We start from the raw sequence: 25,112 nt of genomic DNA on the forward strand, positions 1-25,112 counted from the left end.
CATCCTCTCTTCTGATCAGAGTTCAAGGATGCCACATTTACATGTTTACACGGCTTCTATCCATGGAATTTCCTGCTTATTTGATTAGTCACGCAGTGGTGACGATCTTTTTGTGATTTTTTTTAATTGCAGCCTCCTGTGATGTGTGAGTGCCACATATGCAAGTTTTGCCAATTGACTCAAATGTTGAATGCATGTGAAATTCATAGAAGATTTTCATATATGCTTATTTGATTATTTTGCTTTGCACAAAACCCACTTTGCTATTATGATTAATGGTAAATTTCTCAACAGTAAAAATAGAATACCCTTTTTTATTTCCTGTTGTTCTTTTATATGCTTATATACGTATTTTGATTAATTATTTATTTCTAATTGTATTTTTTTGGTGTTAGTTCAAGGAGCCAGGTGTAAGATAAAAAATATAGCCATGGAGGCTACAAGGTTCTCTTTTGTCTTATTCTCATTTTACGGGAAATAGTTGAGCATATGGGTCGTTTTTGTGTTTGGTGAATAAAATTTTAGCTTTTAATTGTTCAGATAAACCCATGAATGTTATGTTACAGTAAACATGGGCTGATTGGCCCACCATACTTGATATGAACCGACCATTACAGTAAAACACTTTTGATGAAACTATTGCATAATTTACCCAAATGGGATTCAATCCCATGACATCGCATAGCACATGAATCTTACCACAAATCATCTATTTTTTATTCATTAACTTATCCTAATATATTTCATGATTTGCCCATAGTGGGATTCAACATCACAAGGCACATGGGACATGAATCCAACCACAAATCATGCACATGTCACAAACTCACAATATAGGTCTTTATCTTCCAAACGAAATTCCGTTCTGCGAGCAGCACTCTTTTAAACGTATCAAAAACGTTTTCATTACTACTCTTTTAGCCAATACCGTATTAAACTTCAATTTTTTCCGTCCTGTTTTTTGCCATATCTCATTTTGCTTACTATATTTCCCACGAAAACATTGTCACAAACACATATTTTTGGGAGATGATAAATTCACTCCCTCTCTCTCTCTCTAAAGTAGTCTTTAAGCCATTAACTTCATATGGGCCTCAATCTTGCAAATGAGATCTCCATTCAACGTCAAATTTGGAACCTGATGGCCTATTAGATGAAACGTCCCGATCACCAAACACATTGGGCTGACTAGGTCACCGTGTGTTGGCACATTATATCAAAGGTCCCAGCCAGTAAGCACATATGCCACATACATAGATCATGGTGGTCCTGAATGGCTGATGCATTTTCTTTCATTACTCTCTATTAACTTTTTCATTTTGGAAATGCTAAGTAAATAAACTTGCCGACACCCTCCACATATCCGTATAAGTAGGCAACCTTCACGGCAAATATCTAAAGCAAACTAAGCTGTTTGTTTCCCTCTTCTTCTTCTTCTTCATACTATAGTACTTTGCTACATAGGAACACAAAGATGGCTAGTGAAAGCAAGATACTCATATTTGGAGCAAGTGGGCATCTCGGAAAATACATGGTGAAGGCCAGTGTGTCCTTGGGACATCCTACGTTTCTATATACTAGACCCATCACGGCCACCACCAACTCTGAAAAGCAAGAATTGTTCAAGGAATTCAAATCCATGGGGGTGGAGGTTTTTGAGGTAACTAACCCTTTTTAACATAACACAGAGAAATTATTAATGGAATAGTTGAAAGAATTATTCTTCGAATATTATATTGTTGTTCTTCAAGAAAAGATTGTGTTGCAAGCAAGGTTTTAAATCCTCAGCCGAAATTCGAAATCCGAAATCCGAAATTTCGGTGAGGACCGAAATCGAAACGTTCCGAAACCGAAATTTACCAAATTTCGGTCGAAATTTCAAATAAAATTTTATTTTTAATCCTTTACGGAATTTCAGCCGAAATTACTAAAATTTCAGCCCAAAAAAATGCCATTTCGTGCTCCTTTACTGAATTTTGGCCAAAATTTCGGGATTTCACTAAAATTTCGGTTGGGTTACCCCCAAAACCGAAATTTAAAACCTTGGTTGCTAGTAGAAACCATCTATATTTATATGAGAAAAGAGTTTCTACTCTCTAGAGTAGATAACTTATCTACTCCCTAGGCTTAAAATACTATGGGGGTACATTGTTTGGGTGATACAAACCATTCATTTGATGGGCCCTCACATAAATAGGGTGTGCCCAAAAAATCAGCTCTGTAGGATCATCCTAACCCTTTGTACTGTGGAGGCAAATAATGGACAGATTTGTGAATGTTTATACCCGTCCATTTTTACCTTCACAAATCGAAGGGTTGGGATCATCATATGGAGCTGATTTTTTGGGCACACCCTATCTATGTGAGGGCCCATCAAATGAATTGTTTACATCACCCAAACAATGTGGCCCCTACTGTATTTTAAGCCTAAGGAGTAGATAAAGTATCTACTCATAAGAGCTCTTCTCTATTTATATAAATGGTAAATGATATTTCCCTGATTTTATATGGTGAGTGCATGTGAAGTCCAATACTTTTCAAAAAGTATAGTGGGCCCCACTTTACAAGATGATCTAAGCAGCTAATTTGTTTTTTTTTTTTTTTTTTGAAAGTTGATAAATGTATATTTATACTATGAGAATTACATTTGAGACCAGAGGTCCCAACTTGCATTTACATAGCATGTCTGTTCAAGAGCATACTCCTCTTTTTTTTTTTTGATCGGTAAGCTGGGGTTAGGCAAGAACCCTACCAGAATTCATTGAAAAGAAGAAAAATTACAACTAGGGGGGCTTAAATAGCCAGAAAAAGAAAGGGGAACATGCTCCCAAAAAGAGAGGACTCCAACAGAATACCATCAAACAGAGATAAGCAAGAGAAGAAGAGCCAAATGCACACATCGTCTAAAAGTGAAGGGGAGTAACACATAATTATAATCTGTTGTACAAGTTGCCTTCTCGGTCAGAGTTGAGGCAAGATAACAAGCTCTGGGGGCATAGGGGGGGAGGAATAGGCTCACCTTTCCACGGCTAATTCCTCTTGGATAAAAGGTGAGCAGGAGAGTTAGCTTCCCTCCAAATGTGGGAAATTCTCCACGACTCCAATCTCGTGAGATCATTTCGAATCTGATCAGTGATGTCCTGTAATTTCCAAGGGATTTTGGACTTACCTTTGATGATATCAACAGCAAAGCTCGAGTCTGATTCAATCCAAAGCTTACCGATGCCTGAATGAATAAGAAGCGAAATTCCTCTCTGAATGGCCATAATCTTCAGCTCATAGATCTCTTTTTTTTGCAGTGTTTGTTGAAAACATGGAGATCAACATGCCTTTTTCGTCTCTGATAAGCCCTCCTAAACCTCCTCCGTCGCTGTCCAAAGAAGCATCAGAGTTGAGCTTAAATTCACCATGGCATGGGGGAATCCACGAACAGTATTGGGGAGCAGTCTGCACTGCATTGAATCTGTAGCCAATGGTCTCCGCTATGTTCATCTTAGCCGCTGAATATTCATCTTGAATTTGGAGCCAGTTAATTCTATCTTTGATATCTCTCAAGATCATTTTCAGGACAGCAGTTTTATGAAGAGATTTGTTTTCAACGTGTCTGCTGCTTCGCTCCTTCCAGATTCTGAAGGTAGTAGAAGCTAAAGCAATTCTTAAGGCTGTGGCAGCTTGACCCTTTCCCGGTCTGTTTGTGCAGATCCATTCTTCTTCCTTCTTCAGAGAGTTGGGAGACCTTCTTCTAATGTTAAATCTCCATAAAACTAACTTCCATATCCAACAAGAATAACCACATTGAAAAATCAAGTGGTCAATAGATTCATTTTGTGTATGGCAAAGGTTGCACCTTGTGTCAATCTGGGGCATGAAAACTTGTAACTTGTCTCTGGTTAGAAGCTTGAATTGGAGCGTTTTCCATAGAGCCATAGAATGCTTGGATATGTGCCAGAGAACCAGCAGGAGTTAGCCCAAGGAGTTTGAGGAAAATGGCTCCGAATGACATTTACGGCACTTTTAATTGAGAAGACACCATCTACTGTAGGTTTCCAAATTGCCAAATTCCTTTTGTCTTTGGCAAATACACCTTTGAGCAGGAGCGATTTTTCCTCCCGGAGGGAACAATTATCTAGCAAAGGATTCCAGCATCCTGCACTTCTGATTTCATCCAGCATTTTAATATTGGCAAGGGAGGGATCGATATTATCCTTTGAAATTTGGAGAGACATCTTACCATCCGGATGCCAGGGGGAGTTCCAGAAATCAATTTCATCTTCTTTGCCAACTGCATAGCAAATGTTATTGGCAGCTTCATCACGCACTTGAAGGATGCCTCTAAGAGCCCAGGAAGGCCTGGCCGGGAGTTTAATGGTCCAAATGCTCTTGGATTTGATGTATTTGGCTTTACGCCACTGATTCCACAAGGAGTTGCTGTCCTGCAGAACTTTCCAAAGAAGCTTGAACTGAAGAGCCATGCTAATGTGCTGAATTCGACGCGACCCCAAGCCTCCTTCTAGCTTGGGACGACAGATATCATTCCAAGAAACAGTGTGAATTTTTTTCTTCATTTCAGCTCCACCCCAAATGAAATCTCTTATTAATTTTTCAATTTTTTCAATGACACCTTTTGGAATCTTAAAGGCAGAGGACCAGTATACATTGAAAGAGTAGAGAACAGTTTTCACTAACTCAACACGACCAGCTTTGGCTAGAAATCTGTTGGACCAACATTGAATTCTTTTCCTGATTTTATCAATGATGGGAGAGCAATTTGCAGAGGTCATTCTCCCAGAAAAGAGAGGAAGACCCAAGTATTTGATTGACAGAGTTCCCTTTTCCATTTCAAACTGCCGAATGAATTTTCTTTTGTCTCGAGTAGAGACCTCAGAGAAGAATATCTCACTTTTGTGGATATTAGCTTTAAGACCAGTGCAATTTTCAAACTTTTTGAGGCAGTCATTGATGCCTTGAACCGAGATTCTGTCAGCTGAGGAGAAAATCATGAGGTCGTCAGCAAATAAAAGATGGGAAATAGATATCTCACCTTTAGAGAAGGCAGGTGTAATTTTCTTGAGGCTAATGGCATCATCAAGGAACTTGGAGAGAATTTCCATAACTAAGCAAAAGAGGAGAGGGGAGCGGATCCCCTTGTCAGAGCCCATTTTTGTAAGGGAAGTGACCCTGGGGAGAGCCGTTAATAAGGACAGAAAAGGAGGAAGAGTTTATACATTCAGAAACCCAGGAACACCAGGTCTGATCAAATCCTTGAAGGGCCATGAAAAAGTGCAGAGTTTCTCGAATGACATTGTCAAAGGCTTTTGGCAAATCAATTTTTAGGCACATCACAGGCTTTCGGGAAGGAAGGTGGAAATTGTGGAGGAGATCATGAGTTAAAATGATGTTATCCTGAATTTGTCTACCTTGAATGAAGGCAGATTGGGAGGAGCTGACAAACTTTCCAATCACCTTTTTGAGTCTAGTTGCAAGAATTTTTGTGATGGTTTTGTAAACAAAATTACAAAGAGAAATTGGCCGGAATTTGGAAGGAGAAGAAGCATCAATTCCTTTCAGGATCAAGGCAAGAAAGGTAGCATTGCTTTAAGCATTCTTTTTTTGGTAAAAAAATTTTGAACAGCAAGAGTAAAATCAGGACCATCCAAATACCAGAATTTGTGAAAAAATATGCCATTAAAACCGTCTGTGTCCAGGAGCTTTGTCTCCTTTCATCCTAAAGACAGCAGCTTTGATCTCATCAGCAGAAACAGGGGATGAGAGGGAGGCGGCTTCATCAGGGGTCAGAAAGCTTTTCAAGAGGGGAGGAGCCTGGCTGCAGGTATGAGTATTGTTGAGGAGGCTTTGGAAGTGACTCACCAAAATTTCAGAAATTTGCTGAGGGTCTGAAGTGGAGTTGCCTTGGTCAGTTTCCATTGAGACAATGTGATTCCTGTGCATCTGCTCTTTATAGCAGAATGAAAAAAGTTGGTGTTAGAGTCACCCAAATTTAACCAGTCCACACGGGCTTTTTGGCGGGCCAAGTTCTCTTCAAAAGCAGCAACTCTTATAAACTCTTTTCTCAAAATATTTTCCTCTTCGATGAGACTAGCATCAGTTGGGGCTGTTGCGAGCTCAATCTGAAGATTCTCGAGCCAGGATCTGATGATTGGGAGCTTAACATCAATGTGACAAAAAACATTCCTATTCCAAACTTGAATTTTACTTTTTACCTCTCTGAGCTTTTGAGATAGCCTGTACATTGGGTTTCCCCAGATTTTCACATTCCAAGCCATTTCAACAATGGGGTACAGGGATGAGTCGTCGAGCCACATATTCATGAACCGAAATGGGCCAAGACCCAATTTTTCTTGTTTTTCAAGGGTAATAATGATCAGGTTGTGAACAGAAAGACCAGCAAATTTGTATGTTGCGAAAGAGAGAGGGTGAGCATTTATCCAAGAATCGTTAACTAGGGCTCTATCGAGCCGGAAAAGCTTTCTGTCTTCACTGGAACCTCTGTTGTTCCAAGATAAGCACTGCCCGTTAGATCTTAGATTAACAAGGGAGCAATTGGAAATGCAATTGTTGAATTCCTCCATTTGGATTGGGTAAATAGAAGACATTCCAACTGTTTCTTCGGAGAATCTAGTGGAGTTAAAATCCCCCACCACAATCCAAGGGTCAGTAACCCCAGTGGCAATTTGCTCTAGGTCACTCCACAGGTGTCGTCTAGCTCCTCCATAGTTGAATCCATATACAGAGGTTAACAAGAATTTCTGATGTAGCTGGAGAAGGTGCACTTCAGAATGAATGTATTGATTTGATTCCTGCAGGATATTTACCGCAACTTTAGAAGGATCCCACATTAACCAGATGTGGCCTTTCAACGACATGATCGTAATTTCCATGGACATTCCATTCATCGTTTATTTCTTTGGCGTACTTCTCCATTTTATCAACCTTGGCTTTGGTTTCCATGAGACAACAAAGGGGAATACGATTGGAGCTTAGAAAGTGATTAACTTCCTTTCTTCTCGTATCAGAGCACAAACCTCTTACATTCCAGGCACCTAGAATATTCATTGGGAAATGTTTTGAAGGAGTTGTTGAGGGACTTCTGAGAAGTCAAGAAAAGAGACAGGGAGTATTGGGCCTTCCATGGTTTGGTTTTCTGGTATAAGATTTGGGAGCTGAAGGTTTTTGGATATGCCAGATTTAGGACTTCATGGGTTGGATGCCGGGACTATGTGGGTAATTTCTGGTAACTGAGAAGAATTCACACAATCGGGCTCCTCTTGATCTTCAAGGACAAGAGCAGCATAGGGGCTGGTTGAGAAGAAATCAGAAGAATCAATCTGGTTAGGCAGATTTGTCTCCTTAGAGGGGTTGCAGGAAGTGCCTGCCAGAGAATCAATGGGATTTTTGGTTTGGGCAGAGGAGCAGATTTCAGTTCCTTCCTCTGAAGTTATGTGTTTAGCAGCTGCCAGTCTCCATTCTTGTTTTGCCTTTGGATCCTTCTTAGTCAAAATTACAGGGCATGCAGAAGAGGTGTGACTGAATACCTTGCAATTTTGGCAAGCTGTCGGCCTCCATTCATATTGAACCAGTTGGTTATGGACGACATAGGGAGTGTGAATAGGAATGGTGTCTGGGAGAGGGGCTCCGGCCTCAACCTCTACACATAACCGCGCGAAATTGAGTCTTGTTTCTTCAGTTGTTTGAGAGTCAATGTAAAGGGGGGTTCCAATGGCACTAGCAAGTAGCAATCTTGCTGATACCATTGGCATTCCAAAATTGGAGAGGTAAACCAAGAAATTTGATCCAAACTGGAACAGAAGTTAGGTTGACCTTTTCCTGAGCGTTAATCTGAGACCATTTTCTTAGAATCATAGGCTTTCCTGCATAAGTATGATCCTCCATTTCAAGAACGGAATCACAATCTTCTTGATTTGTGAAACTGAACAAATAAAATCCATTGTTCAGAGTGAAAATAGATAAGTCTCCTTTGATTTTCCACTTTTTTAGCAGATTCTCCCTCAAGTGAAGAAAGTAGGGTCTCTTTCCAATGAAATAGCCAGTGAGACAGCTTTCCCATTTTTTTCCTTCCATTTTGATTTCTTCTTAGAATTTGATCAGAATATTTCCTTCACTGTCATTTGGGGGAATGATGTGACGGAGTTTAGAGGATGACTGAGCTTTTGGTTTAGCAAGTATTGAGCTCCAGGATTTATTTGGGTTTGGCTGGTGGGGGTTGATACTAAGGCTACAGGCTTGGGAGGGCCTTGGAGGGTACAAGGATGGGTCTGGGATATTGGGGTGATGGGAGAGAAATTTATCTTTTCTAATTCCAGAAAATTCGAAACTTCCCGCCTTGGCTAAGCGAGAATTAATGATGGGGCTCACAGACCGAGGATCAGAGGGAGAAATATTGTCATATTGGGATAGGGGAGACCAGATGGGGAGGGGGGGGGGGGTAATTTCATTTGACAAGGCTGCTTGACGAGGTGGGGGGTCAGGTTTAGAACTATTTTTTTGAGGTGGTTTTCAGGGAGAGATCTGGTTTGTTGAGGTTTTTTCTTGACATTATTTATCTTTCCATTTCATTGGATACGGGTTCAAAATCTGCAGGCCAAGTAGGATTATTTGTTGGCGACAACATAAATAAGTTGTAACCCGTAGATCATCTCCATAGGATGATCCTTACCCGGAGGGTTAGTATACATAGACATCATCTACAGGTTAGTATCATCCTATGGATATAATCTACGGGTACAACCTTTAGTTTGACACCTATGGCCCAACAAATGAATGGTTTAAATCATACTTTAAGTGGGCTCCTCTGTACTGGACTTTGCAAATTACAACAACCTGAGACAGCTAATTTGAGAGGTTTAAAAATCTAAGTAGATGAATTGAATGTCTAAATTGTGGAAATGACTTCTGTTTTCCGAATTCTACCTAAAAACCACTCAGGCTTTGGAGATTTTTGGTATCACAAAATACCTAAATCTCACTCGCCAGACCATTAATTCGAAGAGCATAAGAAGCTTATTGCTCTGTTTGGATGCTGGTAGATGTTTGGGGGATTTAGAGAAGAAGAAGTCAAAGGGAAATCAAAAGGAAATCAGTCACCGGGGAGATTGTGAGCAAATCTCCCCGATGTTGTTTGGTTGAGGGTAGGAGATGTGCAGGAGTTTTTTTACCGTATTTTTTTAAAAAATTTTGGGGAATGTTATCAGCACTACTGTTTTTTTATGAGGGCACTCCTCACTTTAAAAAAAGTACGGTATGGCCCGCACCATAGGATTATCCAAACCGATAATTAGATGGGCCATAGCCTAAATAGGTTATGCCCCAAAATTATTTCCATTGGTTGATTCTAACCCTCCGATCTATAGAGGGTTAGGATCAACCCTCTAACATTCAGATTGGAGGGTTAGGATCATCCTATGGAAATGATTTTTGGAGCATAACCTATTTAGGCTATGGCCCATCTAATGGACGATTTGGATCATACTATGGTGTGGGCCATACCGTACTTTTAATAAAGTGAGAGTGCCCTCATAAGAAAACAGTAGTGTTGATAACATTTCCTTTTTTTTTATTTATAAGAATTTGCTAGCAAACTTTTCTTATGTCACTTCTCGGCATGTGGCCATCCTTGTGCAAAGATACGCACATGGGCAAAGGTTGCCAGCAAAAGTAAAAATAAGCAAAAAAAAGTAATCATTACAAAAAAAAAAGTAAAATAGGTTATAAAGTTTTAAATGAAAAATTACCTAGAATGGTTTTAAAGTTTGAAAATTACGAAAAAAATACTAACAAAATGTAATAAGATATGACAATTACGGAAAAAACTACAAGCAAAAGTAAAAAGTTATAACAATTACGGTGAAAAAGAATTTCCCTGATAAATTCTCCATTCTTTCCTTCGATTTGGAGAAATCCGTCTGGCGAATTTCGAGGGTTCCACGTCACCCGACAAGCGCCCGACATAACCGGCGGTCAAAATTCCAATTTCTGCTAAATCCCTACCAAACACCCATCGGGTAATTAGGAGAGTTACATTCCCTGCTATTTTACTCAAAAAAACGTAACCAAACAGAGCATATGTGAAACAGCATCCATGAGAGATTCTTACGCCATTTTGGCTTTCCTATGTAGGTGACTTTCTTTGTTGGTGGTTTTTTTCGGCCACAAAGTGCTCGACGAAATGCTCCTTCAAGGTGTGGGATAGACCATGGTTTCTACTTAGGAGCCTTCACCCGGGGAGGCTTCTCCCCCCACCAGAGCCCTTTCCCCTCCTGCCCAGACCACAAACTGCTGGATATCTGGTCTCTCCACCAGCCCCTCAAGCACCCAGAACACAATACTCAACAAAGCCTTTGTCCCAAACTAGTTGGGGTCGACTAAATGAGTCCTTAAGAAAAATTTCATGAAGAAGGTGAAAGGAAACTACCCGGCTCTAATCCTGGCTCTAGTTGGGTTTTTCTACACAATAAAACATTATAATAAAATAATTTAAATGATCTAACCATATACAAAGAAAGATTAATCGAGTTAGATGGCAACAGAGACCAACCCTATATTTATAAAAAAAGGCCTCCAAGAGTTCCACCCATAATAGAATTTTATTTGGCTTAATCTATTCAGACGTAACTGTATGTGCTACACACTAACCATCCATGTCTCAATAGGGATGGGTTCCACTGATTACCCTTATACCATTTACTGGTCATTGTCGCAACAAGTAACTCTAGTCATTTCGCTCTTAATCTCATTCTTCAATCTAGACCGTCAATCTTAGATCAATGATTGATGACATAAGATCTTTCATAACCTCCTTTTGAAACAAAAATCCCCTGAAACGCTCTATTCGGTATCAAAAAATCCCAAACCATATCGCAGTTGGACTACATCCCTCCTTCCACCCGTGGAAATGGATCCAAGTTCATTAAGTTCGAAGGGGACAGTTTCATTGAAGCCGAATCCAGATGGGCCAACCTCCTCATGGGCTATTTCCTGGGAAAGGGCCCATACTTCCTAACACATAGAGACCATCTTGCAATAATGTGGAAATTAAGGGAGGAAATGCAACTTTTTGCTCTTAGTAATGTTTTTTTCTTATCCAAGTTTAATGATGCAGAGAATTGTGCTCAAGTGCTTGAGGTCAATAACCACAGCTATGGAGGGTGACCCCTTCTTTGCAAATGGTCTTCAGATATATCTATTGAAACGATATCCCTCACTTCTGACCCAATATGGATCAGGCCTGTTTGTGACTTGTGACAAATGTGGCATTCTTCAGCCCTGTTTGTTTAAGATTATGAGAACCGATTGTGAGTGCCAGACCAATTATAGGACTCACAATTACTTTTAAATTTTGAGTCTGATAAATGGTTTATAGGGTTTTCATAATCTTAAAGGAACAGGGTTTATATTATAAAAATTAAATGACTAAAATACCCTTTGATGTGTAATAAAAGTTAATATGCATAAAATATTAAAACATTCTAATTTCAATTGTAAGTGAGGCTCTAGAACATCTTTTTTTTTCCTAATATTTTCTATTTTTTCTATTTTTGCACCCAATTACTCAAACTAGTTGTTTAATTTGCAAGGGAAATTTGGATGAGCATGACAAGCTCGTCTCTGTGATTAAAAAAGTAGATGTGGTGATCTCTACACTTGGAGTTCCTAAGCATCTAGAACAAATCAAAATTATAGATGCCATTAAAAAAGCTGGTAACATCAAGGTATTCTTCACCCACCCTCCCTCTCCCTTTTGTGTTTAATATTTATGTCTTATATTTTTCATTTATGTTGTTCTACAGAGGTTTCTCCCATCAGATTTCGGGAATGAACTGGATAGAGTTAATTTGCTCCCTCCATTTCAAGCTCTCCATGATAACAAGAAGAAAATTAGAAGGGTTACAGAAGCAGCAGGAATCCCATACACCTTTCTCTCTGCAAGCTCCTTTGGAGCGTACTTTGTTGATTACTTGCTTCATCCGCATGAGCAAAGGGAAGAAGTCATCATATATGGCAGTGGTGAAGCCAAAGGTACTTAACACTGGCCTCTCAAGCAGCATTGTCACGCGCCTAGCCCGTGATCTCGGTTTGGGGTGTGACAATTGTTGACATGTGCAGATAGTTTTATAGATAGATATATCAGAAAAGTGTTTCTGGTCTGTCGACTAGAAATTCAAGGGGACCCACATTGTTTGGGTAATGCAAACCCTTCATTTGATGGGCCTTGACATAGATAGGGTGTGCCCAAAAGATCGTCTCGAGAGGATCATCCTAACTCTTGATTTGTAGATGAGCAAAATGGACGGCTATGAAATCTGTCCATTTTAAGGGTTAGGATGATCCTATGGAGCTGATTTTTTTGGGCACACCCTATCTATGTCAGGGCCCATCAAATGAATGGTTTTGATCACCCAAACAATGTGGGTCTAGACAAACATAACCATGTCTATATAAATATTTATTTATATGTATGTATGTATACCATTATGGAACATCCGATCCTCAAATGGTTCTTCATTAATAGGTAGTTAGATAGTTTGATTAAGGACTAATGGAGCATAAATTTCATGTTCAGCTGTTTTGAATTATGAGGAAGACATCGCCGCTTACACGATTAAGGCAGCAACAGATCCTAGGGTTTGCAATCGTCTCATCATTTATAGGCCACCAGAAAACATCATCTCTCAGTTAGAATTGATCACATCTTGGGAGAAGAAGACCGGAAGGACTCTGAAGAAGACCCACATCCCGGAAGAAGAAATTGTGAAGCTCTCAGGACCTGTCATGAGGCAAAAGCTTTTAGGCCCTGTTTGTTTGAGATTGTGACCACTGATTGTGAGCTCCCAACCGATTATTGGAGTCAGAATTACATTAATTTTGTGTCCAACAAAAGAGGTGCACCAATACCAAAATGGTGGAGATACACTTATCAGTCTGGTTCGATATTAATTTACTAGGTTTACTAATTAATTGTCTTTTTTTCCCATGGCAGCTCTTCCACATCCTGACAACGTATCACCCTCTATCCTTCACAGCATATTTATCAAGGCTGATCAAATGAACTTTGAACTGGAGGAAAACGATTTGGAAGCTTCAAAGCTATATCCAGATTATGAATACACTCCAATTGATCGTTACCTCGATATCTGCCTCGTCAATCCCCCTAAACCTAAGCTTGCATCGTTTGTATGAAGAGAGCATATCATCTATTTCATGGGAAACATTCCTCTATCCGCACATATAAGCCCTTACGTAAATAACAAGATTCCTCGGAGTTTGTATTATTGTAGGGTGAGAAATAAAGTTTAGTCCAAGTTATATGACTGATATCGGCACTCACTATGTGAGATGGACTGATATTGGCACTCACTATGTGATTGCCAAAACCGTAACACCCCTCCCTCCTCTGCATATTATAAGTCTATTTGTAATTGAGGATCAGATACTATCCTCTATTATTTTAATTGGTCAAGCAAGTTGATCTCCTTTAATATCCTACTATTGATATCGATATTATATAACTAGAAAAGTAGGGTTCCCACTTCCCATGAGTGACCCCAAAATCTTAAATACCAATATAAATAAAAAAAATGGGAAAAATCAGCATGTCATGCACTGAAATACCCCAAACGTATTTCGGTTTTAGTAGGGGAGGGTATTTTCATAAATTCCCCTAAAATCCATCAGAAACCAGAAATCTTAAACCAAGGAGGAGAAAACATTTTGGAGAGCAACCAAGAGCCGCTGGAGTTTTCCCCGCCAGTGGAAGGAACGGATCGAGGTAATTAAGATGAAGTCTTGATTATAGTTTTGTGTCATCATGAAAATCGGATAAAAATCGCTCCAAAGAGAAAAAGCTCCGTTCGTCGATCCGGAAGCCCGAACCGTCTTCGGACGTCTGAAGGAAAACTTCCAGGCACCCTCCCCAATGAGACTGATAAAATTGGCTCTCTCGTTGCGAGAGTCCAGAATGGTTCGGGCTCCTGAGGGTTCCCTTCGGACGTCCGAACCATGTCGCTTGTGTTCATCGAGGAGCGTCTTCAACGGTTGGATCACGTGCATCTTCAGCTTCTATCTGATCATCATGGTCTGAGGTAACAATCTATTTTCAATTAAGGTTGATTAAATTTCTAACACTGGTTAAGAGCTATTGCCTCAGGGCAGTTCCTGAGTTCAAAGCCCAACAACTCCTTGATATTAAAAATACATGTGTACGGCTAACCTAAAAGAAGGACCACATGTGCCATGTGTACGGCCACCCAAAAAGAGGGGCCACAGTGCTAATTATAAATGATTAAATAACACCAACTCTATCAGATTGAGCTTTTGGAGTGATTGTTCACATGTCTTTCTCCCCATCGATCTCTCAAAAGGCATGTCCGTTGATGAATGGACATTTTATCTTTTCATTTTTAAAGACAAATTAGCTTGAAGAACATTCAATTTTGAGTTTTTGGCATTAACAAGCACCAAAAGCCGATAAATATATCCAATCTCACAACATATCGTCCCCATCCCCATCAACATAATAGATTCAGATCGAAGACTAAGAGTCTCCGTTTGTAGGGAATTAACCCCTAAAAGCTAGCTGTTAGAGGGAGGGTGCCCATTCCCTTATAACCCATCCACATCCATTTCACATGTCCGATGTGGGACTATTGCTTTTGCGTGGAACCCCAACAATCTACCCCTCCACGCGGAAGCAACGTGGATCATCTCGCCCCTCCACGCGGTGGCAACGTAGGAACCACGAGATAACTACACCGGGGTTTCCGAGATCTTCCCCGAGAGACATTCCCGCCCTCGGAGGAAAATCGTGGTTACCACGCCCTAGCTCTGATACCATTTGTAGGGAATTAACCAGGTAGAACTCACCCCTTAAAGCTAGCTGTTAGAGGGAGGGTGCCCATTCCCATATAACCCATCCACATCCATTTCACATGTCCGATGTGGGACTATTGCTTTTGCGTGGAACCCCAACACCGTTGATTGCCTGGCTATGCCATTTGCGAAGAATTTCTCAGCTAATAATATTTCTCCTAGTCTTGCAAAAGGCATATATGTTAATGATATATTTCATCATCTATTTAAAGACACGTAATTAAAAAGATAGGGAAATGTTATCAGCACTACTGTATTTTGATGATCTCACTCCTCACTTTATTAAAAGTACAGTATGGCCTGCACCATAGGATGATCCAAATCATCCATTAGATGGGCCACAGCCTAAATAGGTTGTGCCCAAAAAATTATTTCCATAGGTTGATCCTAACCCTCTGATCTATAGAGGGTTAGGATCAACCTTCTAACATTCAGTACCTCTACAGATCGGAGGGTTAGGATCAACCTATGGAAATGAATTTTTGGGGCACAACCTATTTCGGCTGTGTCCCATCTAATGGTCGGTTTGGATAATCCTATGGTGCGGGCCATACTGTATTTTTAATAAAGTGAGGAGCGCGATCATCAAAATACAGTAGTGCTGATAACATTTCCCAAAAGATATAGTTTGGCATTTTAATCTTAATTTTTAAGAAAATAAATTTAATTGATCAATGCTGACCCGGTGAGTGATGTAGTCTCACTTGGCCAACTGTGGCTTATTAAAATTAAGAAAATTTACAAAGTCCGAATCAAATTAAACTAATGGTAAGAATAAGTTCATTCAACCCTCGATTTTGATAGTCTAATAAATTTTCAATCTGACAATCATAACCTGACAAAATCAAGCATTTTCTATGTGCAATGAGGTTATGTTTACTAAATTTGGAAAAAGAAAACAAAACAAAACTCCACTATTGTCCCATTGATCCTGTTTAAATGTGACTTGTTGTAGGCAGCCTGTCATTATCAATTAATGCCTATATTTTTCAAAAAAAATCAATTAACGCCTATGGAATATAACTTTTTCATTAGAATTTTCATTCCTTTTTGTGTTGTTCCCATTCTAGTTTGGAATTAATACTTCACTCTTTTTGTTTTATGTTTCGATATGAATTAGTTGACTACTTTTTAAAAAGTTAAAATATTCTTTCATTGACAGATAAATATATCTTATCCGTCTCATCGTTGCATTGGGTTGAGATCTCACCGCCGAATAGGCTTAGAAGAGGTGACCTAGAGAGATTAGGAAAGTGGATTGTGCTAGGATTGTCTCTTTCCATTCTACATTCCATTCTGTGTTTCTGTCTAAGTGTTCTATATAAGCTATAGGGAACTTAACCGGGTAGAAGTATAACTCACCCCTAAAAGCTAGCCATTAGAGGGAGGTTGCCCATTCCCTTATAACCCATCCCCATCCAAGTCACTTATCCGATGTGGGACTATTTGCTTTTGCATGGAACTCCAACAATCTCGAGATACTACACCGAGGTTTCCGAGATCTTCCCCGAGGGACATTCCTACCCTCGGAGGCAAACCGGGGTTAACACGCCCTGATACCATTTGTAGGGAATCTAACTGGGTAGAACTCACCCCTAAAAGCTAGCCATTAGAGGGAGGGTGCCCATTCCCTTATAACCCATCCCCATCCAAGTCACTTATCTGATGTGGGACTATTTGCTTTTGCGTGGAACCCCAACATAAGTATATTTTAGGATTAATGGAAACGAACTAATATTGGTAGGGATCTTCTTTGATTTTTGGCTATCAAATATTGGAAAATGTTTGAAATAAAGAGTGGTAGTTGGCATGTAGATATCATCACCAATAAGCTTTTATTGTTGAATAGGCTAAAGTAAATTAACTGGCCGATCTCCTCAGAGTGTCTATATAAGTAGACAACCTTCTAAGTAAACTAGGCTCTTCTTCCCCTTCTTTCTCTGGTTACTATAGTTTACTCAACAGACACACAGTAGAGATGGCTAGGGAGAGCAAGATACTCATATTAGGAGCAAGTGGGCATGTTGGAAAATACATGGTGAAGGCCAGTGTGTCCTTGGGACATCCTACAAATGTATATACTAGACCCATCACGGCCACTACCAACTCTGAAAAGCTCGAATTGTTCAAGGAATTCAAATCCATGGGGGTGGAGTTTTTTGAGGTAACTAACTCCAATAGAATAATCTTGTCTTTTTAACATTAAAAAAGAAATTAATGACTATGCTAAGCACACTTAGGAAGTTCAGATTCTGGGATAATTCTACGATGCAAATGTCTTAAGAATTCATAAAATGCCGTGGAAAGTGTTTGGGAAAATTTATAAAAAATGCATGTTATTTTTTTTTCTGTTGAAAGTAGGTATCTTGACTAAGAATAAATGAATATATCTTATCACGCCCCGAACCCAAAATCCGGGGTCTGGCACACGTGACAGCCGCCGCACGCCCATAGGGTCACCCCCACAAGCATGCAAGGCTTCCTCACAACCAACTATTCTCAATATTCAGCTCAATTAAAGCTCCAATGAAATATATCTATAGCTCCATAATTATAAATCCAACAATAATTATTCTAAAACAATCACCTTAATAAAATAACAAAAGTTTCTAAACTGGAATAATGAAATAAAGAAGGAAATCTCCTAGGCTCCAATCCAAGTGCCTGATCTCAGCAAGTCTACTGCCGCTCCTCTGTGTCTGAAAATTATTAAACCACATAATGAGCTAACAGCCCAGCCGGTTATCCAAATCCAAGCCAGCTAGTAGGAAAACAAAAACAATGCTGGTGCGAAAAAGAAGTAACATGCCATAAAATTTTAGTCTATGGAGAAATTGCATTGGGCTGCCCTAATTTTTTTTTTTTTTGTCAACTTTGTGTTTATGTTGCATGCACAGAAAAAATCATGGTTGTATAAGAATTTTTTATTTATTCATTGAATAATTGATTGATTATTCTTCGAATATTGTTGTCATCACATGTCCCCATGACCCCTCATCGGATGATTCTAGACCTTTGATCCAGCATGATGAGAAAGATTCCTAAAGATGTCTTAAAGTCATTTTGTTTTTTTTGCACACCTAAGTTCAGCATCAGACCTGGACCCTCTAGATTACCCTATGATGGCCCATTAGATCAATAGTTTCAATCACCAAGAACATATACCATGCGTGCATATATTGGATCATGGTCGTTTTCCTTCTTCAAGACAAGTTTGTCTTGCCAGTCTTCTCATTATATCGGGCCATGGCGCTATGTATGAGTGTAAAATGGTGGACCCCACTCTATGCTTGGATGTGGCAGAGGTGGTGGCCCTATATCAAAACTGGAGGTGTAAAATGGTAGGCCTCACCCCATAAAGAAACAGTAAGCGTAAACCGGTGGCTCCTTCCCATCATTAACATAAGGTGTAAAATGGCGGGGCCCATATACCCCATAAAGAAACAGGAAGCGTAAAGCGGTGGCTCCTTGCCACCGTTAACATAAGGTGAAAAATGGCTTTGCCCATATGCATGGGTTGAGCTACATAATGGTGGCCCCCATCCATGCTAGACATGGGTATAAATCGTTGGGCCCCACCCCACCTTAACCATGCTGTATAAATGGTTGGGCCCCACCCCACCTTAGCATCATAGTGGAAAATAAAAACGAAAAATGGATGATAGAGAGGTAAAAGAGGGGTGAAAGAGGTTATTTCTAGTGGAAAAGGTTTATTACTAAAAAAAATTCTTTGAGGCTCCATTCCTTTCGACGTAAAAAATGGACGTACCTCGAAAGGAATTTATGTCGAAAAGGAACGGACTCTCAAAGAAAACAAATGACAATGGAAAGAAAGGTTAGTGCATGTTATAAATGCTTTACTACAGATGGATAATATTTCCATCACCTTTTCCTATATTTCCACGTCTCTTGTTTGTCCTTTCCTAAAAATGAACATCTTTTAACTTTACACGAAAAAACTTTATTTCCAGTCTAGGAAGACAAATAGCTCCGTTTGGTTGCCAGTAAAATTTTTATCCTAGGAGCTTTTTAATCCGTTTGGTTACCAGTAAATTTTTTATCCTAGGAGCATTTTAATCCCAACAGTGAAGTCAACGGGATTTGTTAGGCTTTTTTTTCCCTATAATTCCTAAAATTTCTGCCAAAATTTAGGGATGTCATTACCAAATATGGGAAGGGAGGAGAGAGAAAGAGAGAGGACATCATTCCCTAGGAAAGAAAAAGAGGGGACAAGGAGTCCATGTCATACTCATAAGCAATCATTACAAGAGTGGGATTAAAAAAATTCTAGGTTTTACTAAAACTTCCTAGGTTTTACATTTCACTGGCAACCAAACATTTAACCCAACGGTTGGATTGGGTTAAATGTGAACTCTTCTTTGGTAATCTTAAGAAGAAGTAACTATTGGATTTAACAAGCGAGGATGAAAAGAGATAAAACAAACATGCTTTGAGATGTGCAAAACCATAAAAGAACACACTCTTCAACGTAAATTGCACTATGCCGTGGAAGCATTCTCGGAAAAACGTTAAAAGCACTAACAATTTTATTCACTTCAAAAACAGTTTATATACATCTGCTTTTTTTAATAATAAAAAGACTTTGATCAAATATCTACTATGCTAGCTATCTCTAGTATTCTATATAAAATAAAACACTTCGACCAAATCTACTATAAGTCCTACAGAAATAAAACTCTCTAACAGCTATCCAAACATTTATGCAAACTACAAAACAAAGACTCTAACGATAGAGTCGGTGGTAACGTTAACATTAAGATCTCACCGTTGGATCATCTTGGAGGTAGATTGGGAACTGGGGAGTTAGTTAGATGGGGTAATATAGATAGATTAAGCAACTAGATTGGATTTGAATAACCACTTTCCATAGTTATCAAGATTTGATGTTTTGTTATGGTATAGAGCTAATGCCCCATGGCAGGTATTGGGTTCAAAACCCAACAACTTGTTGATATTGAAAGTCCATGAATGAGGCCAACCCAAAAGAGGGACCATATGTGCCAAGTGTACAGCCAATCCCAAAAAGAGGGCTATACACGTGAAGGGTAGTGTTGAAGTATAAATGGTTAAATAACACCAACTCTAATAGCTTAAGGTTTTGGAGTAATTGGTTGTTTCACAGTGAGCTTGTGTGCTTTTCTCTTCTGTGTAAGTGAGCCGGAAAATGGCTTTATGCAAATTTGTCTAGCAAATCCATATACATATATGAGTTCTTATATGGTGCCTGACCGTGAGTACCTTGCTAGCATTACCACCCTTGATATTTGATCCAATAGCATACCACTTTTTCTGAGTATGCTGTTGGATCAAATATCAAGAGTGGTACTGCTAGCAAGGTACTTCACGGTCAAGCACCATATAAAAACTCTGTATATGTATATCCTAAACATAAATAGCACCAATGATGACTAAGTTGATCATGTGATTGCTAAATTAGGATCTGTACACAAAGGTTAAAAATAACATATGAGATTCCTAAACGATAACAGCATGAGGATGGTTAAGTTTTTTTTTTTTTTTTTTAAAAAAAAAACTTGAAAGGAATGCATCCCTAGGGCGGACCGCCAAAATTTAATATATAATAAGACACATACAAGCGAAGGGCAAGCCTCCTAGCCTCAGAAGAAGAGGAAAATCCTAACAAACCGCTAAAAGCATAAAGAGAAAGCTGTCAACCATCGGGGAGAATGTAGCAGCCCTTCTTGCTCTGGGTCCTACTGCTTCACTCATTCCTAGTCAGACCTTCAATTAATTACCAAAGTTTTTTGTTTATCCTTGTTGCTTTTCGAATCCAGGCGAGGAGATGAATCTTCAATGACAACATCTGAAATTTATTCACAATTGCCTTAATCATTTAGCAAAGAAAACAGAGAGGACCTTTTCAGAGAGGACATTTACTCTTTCCTCAAAAAGGTCTAGACCCTCTAGCAAACCCGCTCTAGATGGGAGCTTTGACCTCACTTCTCCCGCCAAGGAAGCTCCCAAAAGAGTGTGAAGGATGGTTAAGTTCATTTGATTGTTAAATATCCTACAATGTCATAGATGGCCACCATCAATGCACCTGTGATACTTATTTGATGATTGATACCATTAACTTGGTGGGTGTTGTGCTTAATTTCATGGTTTTAAAAAAGTCAAAATTATGATCTATTTTAAGAGATTGTTTCATTTCCAGCATGACTAAGTATGTCCCTTCACTTCTTTTTTTTAGTGAAGGACTGAGATTAAAAAACATGTTTTCAGTTAAATTAATCTCAGCCATCCACCAAAAAGTGAACCAGCTGATTTGGGGTAGTAAACTTGGTCGTGACGAGGTGAAAAAGCCTCCTATTTTAAAAGCATTGAAAATTTCTAATTAGAATTGTGAGTGAGTCTAGCCAATCTTCTTCTTGTCTAATATTTTTCTTTTCTAATTTAATTCTTTTGCACCCAATTATTAAAACTAATGTTTTTTGCAAACTAGGGAGATTTGGATGAAGACGACAAGCTCGTCTCTGCGATTAAACAAGTAGATGTGGTGATCTCTACACTCGGAGTTCCTCTACATGAAAAACAGACCAAAATCATAGACGCCATTAAAAAGGCTGGTAACATCAAGGTATTTGATCAGCCCTCTCTCTCTCTCTCTCTCTTGTTAAAGTATAAAAGATTAAATATTGCCTTTCTCCAACAGCTTGAGCTATTGGAGAAGTTGGTAAGTTAACATGGTATCAGAGCAAATGCCTGGGTTCAAACCTCCTTGATGGCAAAATCCACATGCAATGGCTAAACCCAAAAGTGGGGCCACATGTGCCACGTGTAGGCCAACCCTAGAAAGTGGGGCCACACGTGAGGGGGAGTGTTAAAGTATAAAAGATTAAATATTGCCTTTCTCCAACAGCTTGAGCTATTGGAGAAGTTGGTAAGTTAACATCTCTATGTGGTATGCGTGTGTTAAATATTTATGCCTTAAAATTTTCATTTATGTTGTTCTATAGAGGTTTTTCCCATCGGATTTCGGGAATGAACTGGATAGGATTACTACACTCCCTCCATTTCAAGCTCTCCTTGATACCAAGAAGAAGATAAGAAGGGCTACAGAAGCATCAGGAATCCCATACACCATTGTCTCTGCAAGCTCCTATGGTGTATACTTTGTTGATTATTTGCTTCATCCGAACGAGCAAAGGGAAGAAGTCATTGTCTATGGCAATGGCGAAGCCAAAGGTACTTAAAACAGACCTCTCAACTGTTGGATATTTTCAAAATATTTTATTTTTTTAGAATAGGAAAATAAGTTCTTTTAAAGAGAGACTTCTTTTTTGTGAAATGGTATTTCCATTCAAAAGACACTTGTGCTATGAAAATGTGTTATTTTAACTGAAAAGGTATTTTCATTTGAAAGGGTGCCTTCATGTCTTTTTATCTTCTATAAAAGATGGCTTAGGGTTTCATTTTGAAATGACTCTTCTCCTCTTTAACTCCTCTCTTTTTCTCTAAATACCGGCATAGTGGTGGTGGGGTGCAACCCTTGTTCCTGGCGTAGGTATTGTACCCTTGCGACTTATTTCCATGTAGCCACCTGCCTTGCCTACCTCTCATTTCTAACCCTCTTCGTGTTTCTTACTTTGATTATTTGTGTCTTCACCATTTGATCGTTCATACCGATTTGTCCCACCATCAACTATGCCTATTTAGGCTTCAATCCTTCCATAAACATGGAAAGAGGAGTGTTTTCAAATTGTCATTCATGGTTTCTATTAATTTTTGAAATTTATATGTAGCCTTGTGGTTAGTTCTTCACATATTGGCAGTTGCATAGCTTGATTCTCCCTCATTAGTAAGGCCTAATGGAACATAAATTTACATGTTCAGCTGTGTTGAATTATGAGAAAGACATCGCCGCTTACACAATTATGGCAGCAACAGATCCTAGGGTTTGCAATCGTCTTATCATCTATAGGCCACCAGGAAACATCATCTCTCAGCTTGAATTGATTGCATCTTGGGAGAAGAAGACTGGAAGGACTCTAAAGAAGATCCATATCCCCGAAGAAGAAATTGTGAAGCTCTCAGAGTGTAAGAGTATCACAAATTTTTTTGATTTAATTTTTGCCAGTCTGATAGAATTAATTTTTTATGCATTTTTAATGCTTTATATGTTTACATTTAAGTGCCAATGTTTTGATTTTATTCTTTTCATGGAGAGAGAGAGAGAGAGAGAGAGAGAGAGAGAGAGAGAGAGAGAGATTTCTTTCTTGGTGGATGGGAAAAATCTTCACTCCTATCTCGCTTTCTCCTCTATACACTTTTTTACAAGATCTTGATCTTTCTCTGTTTTCAAAGCACAAGAGATTTTCATTTGGGCAAATTGTTTAATAACAATTGTGTTCGCTAGGTTTGATCTGGGGCATGCCGAGTAGTCCTATTATAATCCTTGTATTTTATTATCTCGTACTTGAAGATCATGTTCTTGCTTCTAGATGTAGGCATCTTGGTATAACCACGTAAAATCTCGGTGTGTATCTTGTGGCTTGTTTCATTTTACTATTCCATTTAATTCTACACAATCATATTAGGGCCCGTTTGGATGCCGAGAAGATTTTGATTTGGATTTGGAATTGAGTTTTAAATAAAAAATGAATAGATCCGCCAGCTCATGTTGAGGGTGACAGAGAGGGAAAGGGGTACTTCCTACTAAAGAGGAGAGGTTGAGGAGCAAAGAGGGTGAATGAAACTGCCAGATCTGTGGATTTCCAATTACTTATTTCCACAGCATATTTGGAAATCTGATTTTTTCACTGTCAGTCGCTGAATTGGAAATCCAAGAATTTGATCCGGATCCAAATCACAATGCAAAAATGTGATAAATTCAAATCAAAATCTTCTCGTCCTCCAAACGGGCCCTTAAATTATTCCCAAACCCAAACTTTGTAACTATGCTCCAAGTTTGTAAAAGTTTAAAAGAAATAAGTGTGCCAATACCAAAATGGAGGAGATACAAATATCAGTCTGGTTCGATATTTATTACTACGTTTACTAATTAATTGTCTTTCTCCCAATGCAGCTCTTCCACATCCTGACAACATAACACCAGCTATCCTTCACAGCATATTTATCAAGGGTGATCAAATGAACTTTGAACTGGAGGAAAATGATTTGGAAGCTTCAAAGCTATATCCAGATTACGAATACACTCCAATTGATCGTTACCTCGATATCTGCCTCGTCAATCCCCCTAAGCCTAAGCTCGCATCGTTTGTATGAAGAGAGCCATATCATCTGTTTCATGGGAAACGTTCCTCTATCCGCACATATAAGCCCTTACGTAAATAACAACATTCCTCGGAGTTTGTATTATTGTAGGGCCAGAAATAAAGTTTAGTCTAAGTTTATATGACTGATATTGGCACTCAATATGTGAGATGGATACATGATCGGTATAAAGAAATGTAATTGTTGTGCTTAATTATAAAAAAATACGAATAGGTTTTCACTAAGCCGTGGTTTTGTTGTGTTTAATTATATATATATAAAGCGGAATCCTCTAAGCCGTGGTGGTGCCACGTGTCAGGCCCTCTCCATCCCGTATCTATATATATAATAAGGAGGAAGTTTCGTCCCTGATTTATTTCCATAAATAAATGTAGCCCATCTGTTTTCAGCTTCCGTTTGGCTAACGTTTTCTCGTCCCTAATTTATTTCCTTAAATATAGCGCATCCCTTTTCAGCTTTCTCCGTTTCTAAATTTCTGATAAACACAACGAAAACAACCCAACAACACTCCAGCTTGGCCTTTTTTATTCTCTCTCCCTGCATCTCAAGATTTCCATGGTAATTTCTCTTTATAATCTGTTCCTCCATCTTTGAAGAAAAATCACAAAGTCTGGGTTTCTTATACTTCTACTGATCGCGGGGTTCATTGCTAGGCAAGAGATCAATGTATATGACATGCTATAAAATATCTTAACTGCTCATGAACTTTTTTGTCTACATATGTGTTCAAGTGAGTTGGTTTACTGGATGCATATTTTAAAGGCCCTCTTTACTCCCATTTTTTCTACCCTTTCAATTCTTAAGTTTTTCGTTTAGTTATGGATTTATGAGGACATGTATGGAAGTCTGAGCATAAATGGTTCTTTCATTGACTTCTTGCTGCAAGGGCATCTCTCTTGAATCTCGGACTTAACATAGATGCACTTCACATA

The 25,112-nt window shown here is 39.0% G+C and overlaps 2 protein-coding genes across 2 annotated transcripts; both read left to right on the top strand.

Moving 5' to 3' along the window:
- Positions 1 to 1,415: 1,415 nt before the first annotated feature.
- Positions 1,416 to 13,415, top strand: LOC143887367 (isoeugenol synthase 1-like). The gene is made up of 5 exons (XM_077391465.1): positions 1,416 to 1,660; positions 11,613 to 11,747; positions 11,826 to 12,054; positions 12,599 to 12,797; positions 13,011 to 13,415. Exons 1-5 carry the CDS (start codon positions 1,475 to 1,477, stop codon positions 13,213 to 13,215), a joined length of 954 nt encoding a protein of 317 aa, XP_077247580.1. The 5' UTR covers positions 1,416 to 1,474; the 3' UTR covers positions 13,216 to 13,415.
- A 3,401-nt stretch (positions 13,416 to 16,816) lies between these two features.
- LOC143888255 (isoeugenol synthase 1-like) lies at positions 16,817 to 24,305 on the top strand. The gene is made up of 5 exons (XM_077392616.1): positions 16,817 to 17,068; positions 21,389 to 21,523; positions 21,903 to 22,131; positions 22,780 to 22,983; positions 23,972 to 24,305. The coding sequence occupies exons 1-5, from the start codon at positions 16,883 to 16,885 to the stop codon at positions 24,169 to 24,171; spliced, it is 954 nt and encodes a 317-aa protein (XP_077248731.1). The 5' UTR covers positions 16,817 to 16,882; the 3' UTR covers positions 24,172 to 24,305.
- Positions 24,306 to 25,112: the final 807 nt, after the last annotated feature.

This window comes from Tasmannia lanceolata, unplaced genomic scaffold (genome assembly GCF_043159265.1).
Source record: "Tasmannia lanceolata isolate RefF3 unplaced genomic scaffold, GAP_Taslan_0.1 ptg000012l, whole genome shotgun sequence".
Taxonomy (NCBI): Eukaryota; Viridiplantae; Streptophyta; class Magnoliopsida; order Canellales; family Winteraceae; genus Tasmannia; species Tasmannia lanceolata.

Coding starts and splice junctions, on each gene's coding strand:
- LOC143887367 (XM_077391465.1), top strand. CDS start 1,475: ATGGCTAGTGAAAGCAAGATACTCATATTTGGAGCAAGTGGGCATCTC. Junction 11,748..11,825: donor AAAAAGCTGGTAACATCAAG/GTATTCTTCACC, acceptor GTTGTTCTACAG/AGGTTTCTCCCATCAGATTT. Junction 12,055..12,598: donor TGGCAGTGGTGAAGCCAAAG/GTACTTAACACT, acceptor TTTCATGTTCAG/CTGTTTTGAATTATGAGGAA.
- LOC143888255 (XM_077392616.1), top strand. CDS start 16,883: ATGGCTAGGGAGAGCAAGATACTCATATTAGGAGCAAGTGGGCATGTT. Junction 21,524..21,902: donor AAAAGGCTGGTAACATCAAG/GTATTTGATCAG, acceptor GTTGTTCTATAG/AGGTTTTTCCCATCGGATTT. Junction 22,132..22,779: donor TGGCAATGGCGAAGCCAAAG/GTACTTAAAACA, acceptor TTACATGTTCAG/CTGTGTTGAATTATGAGAAA.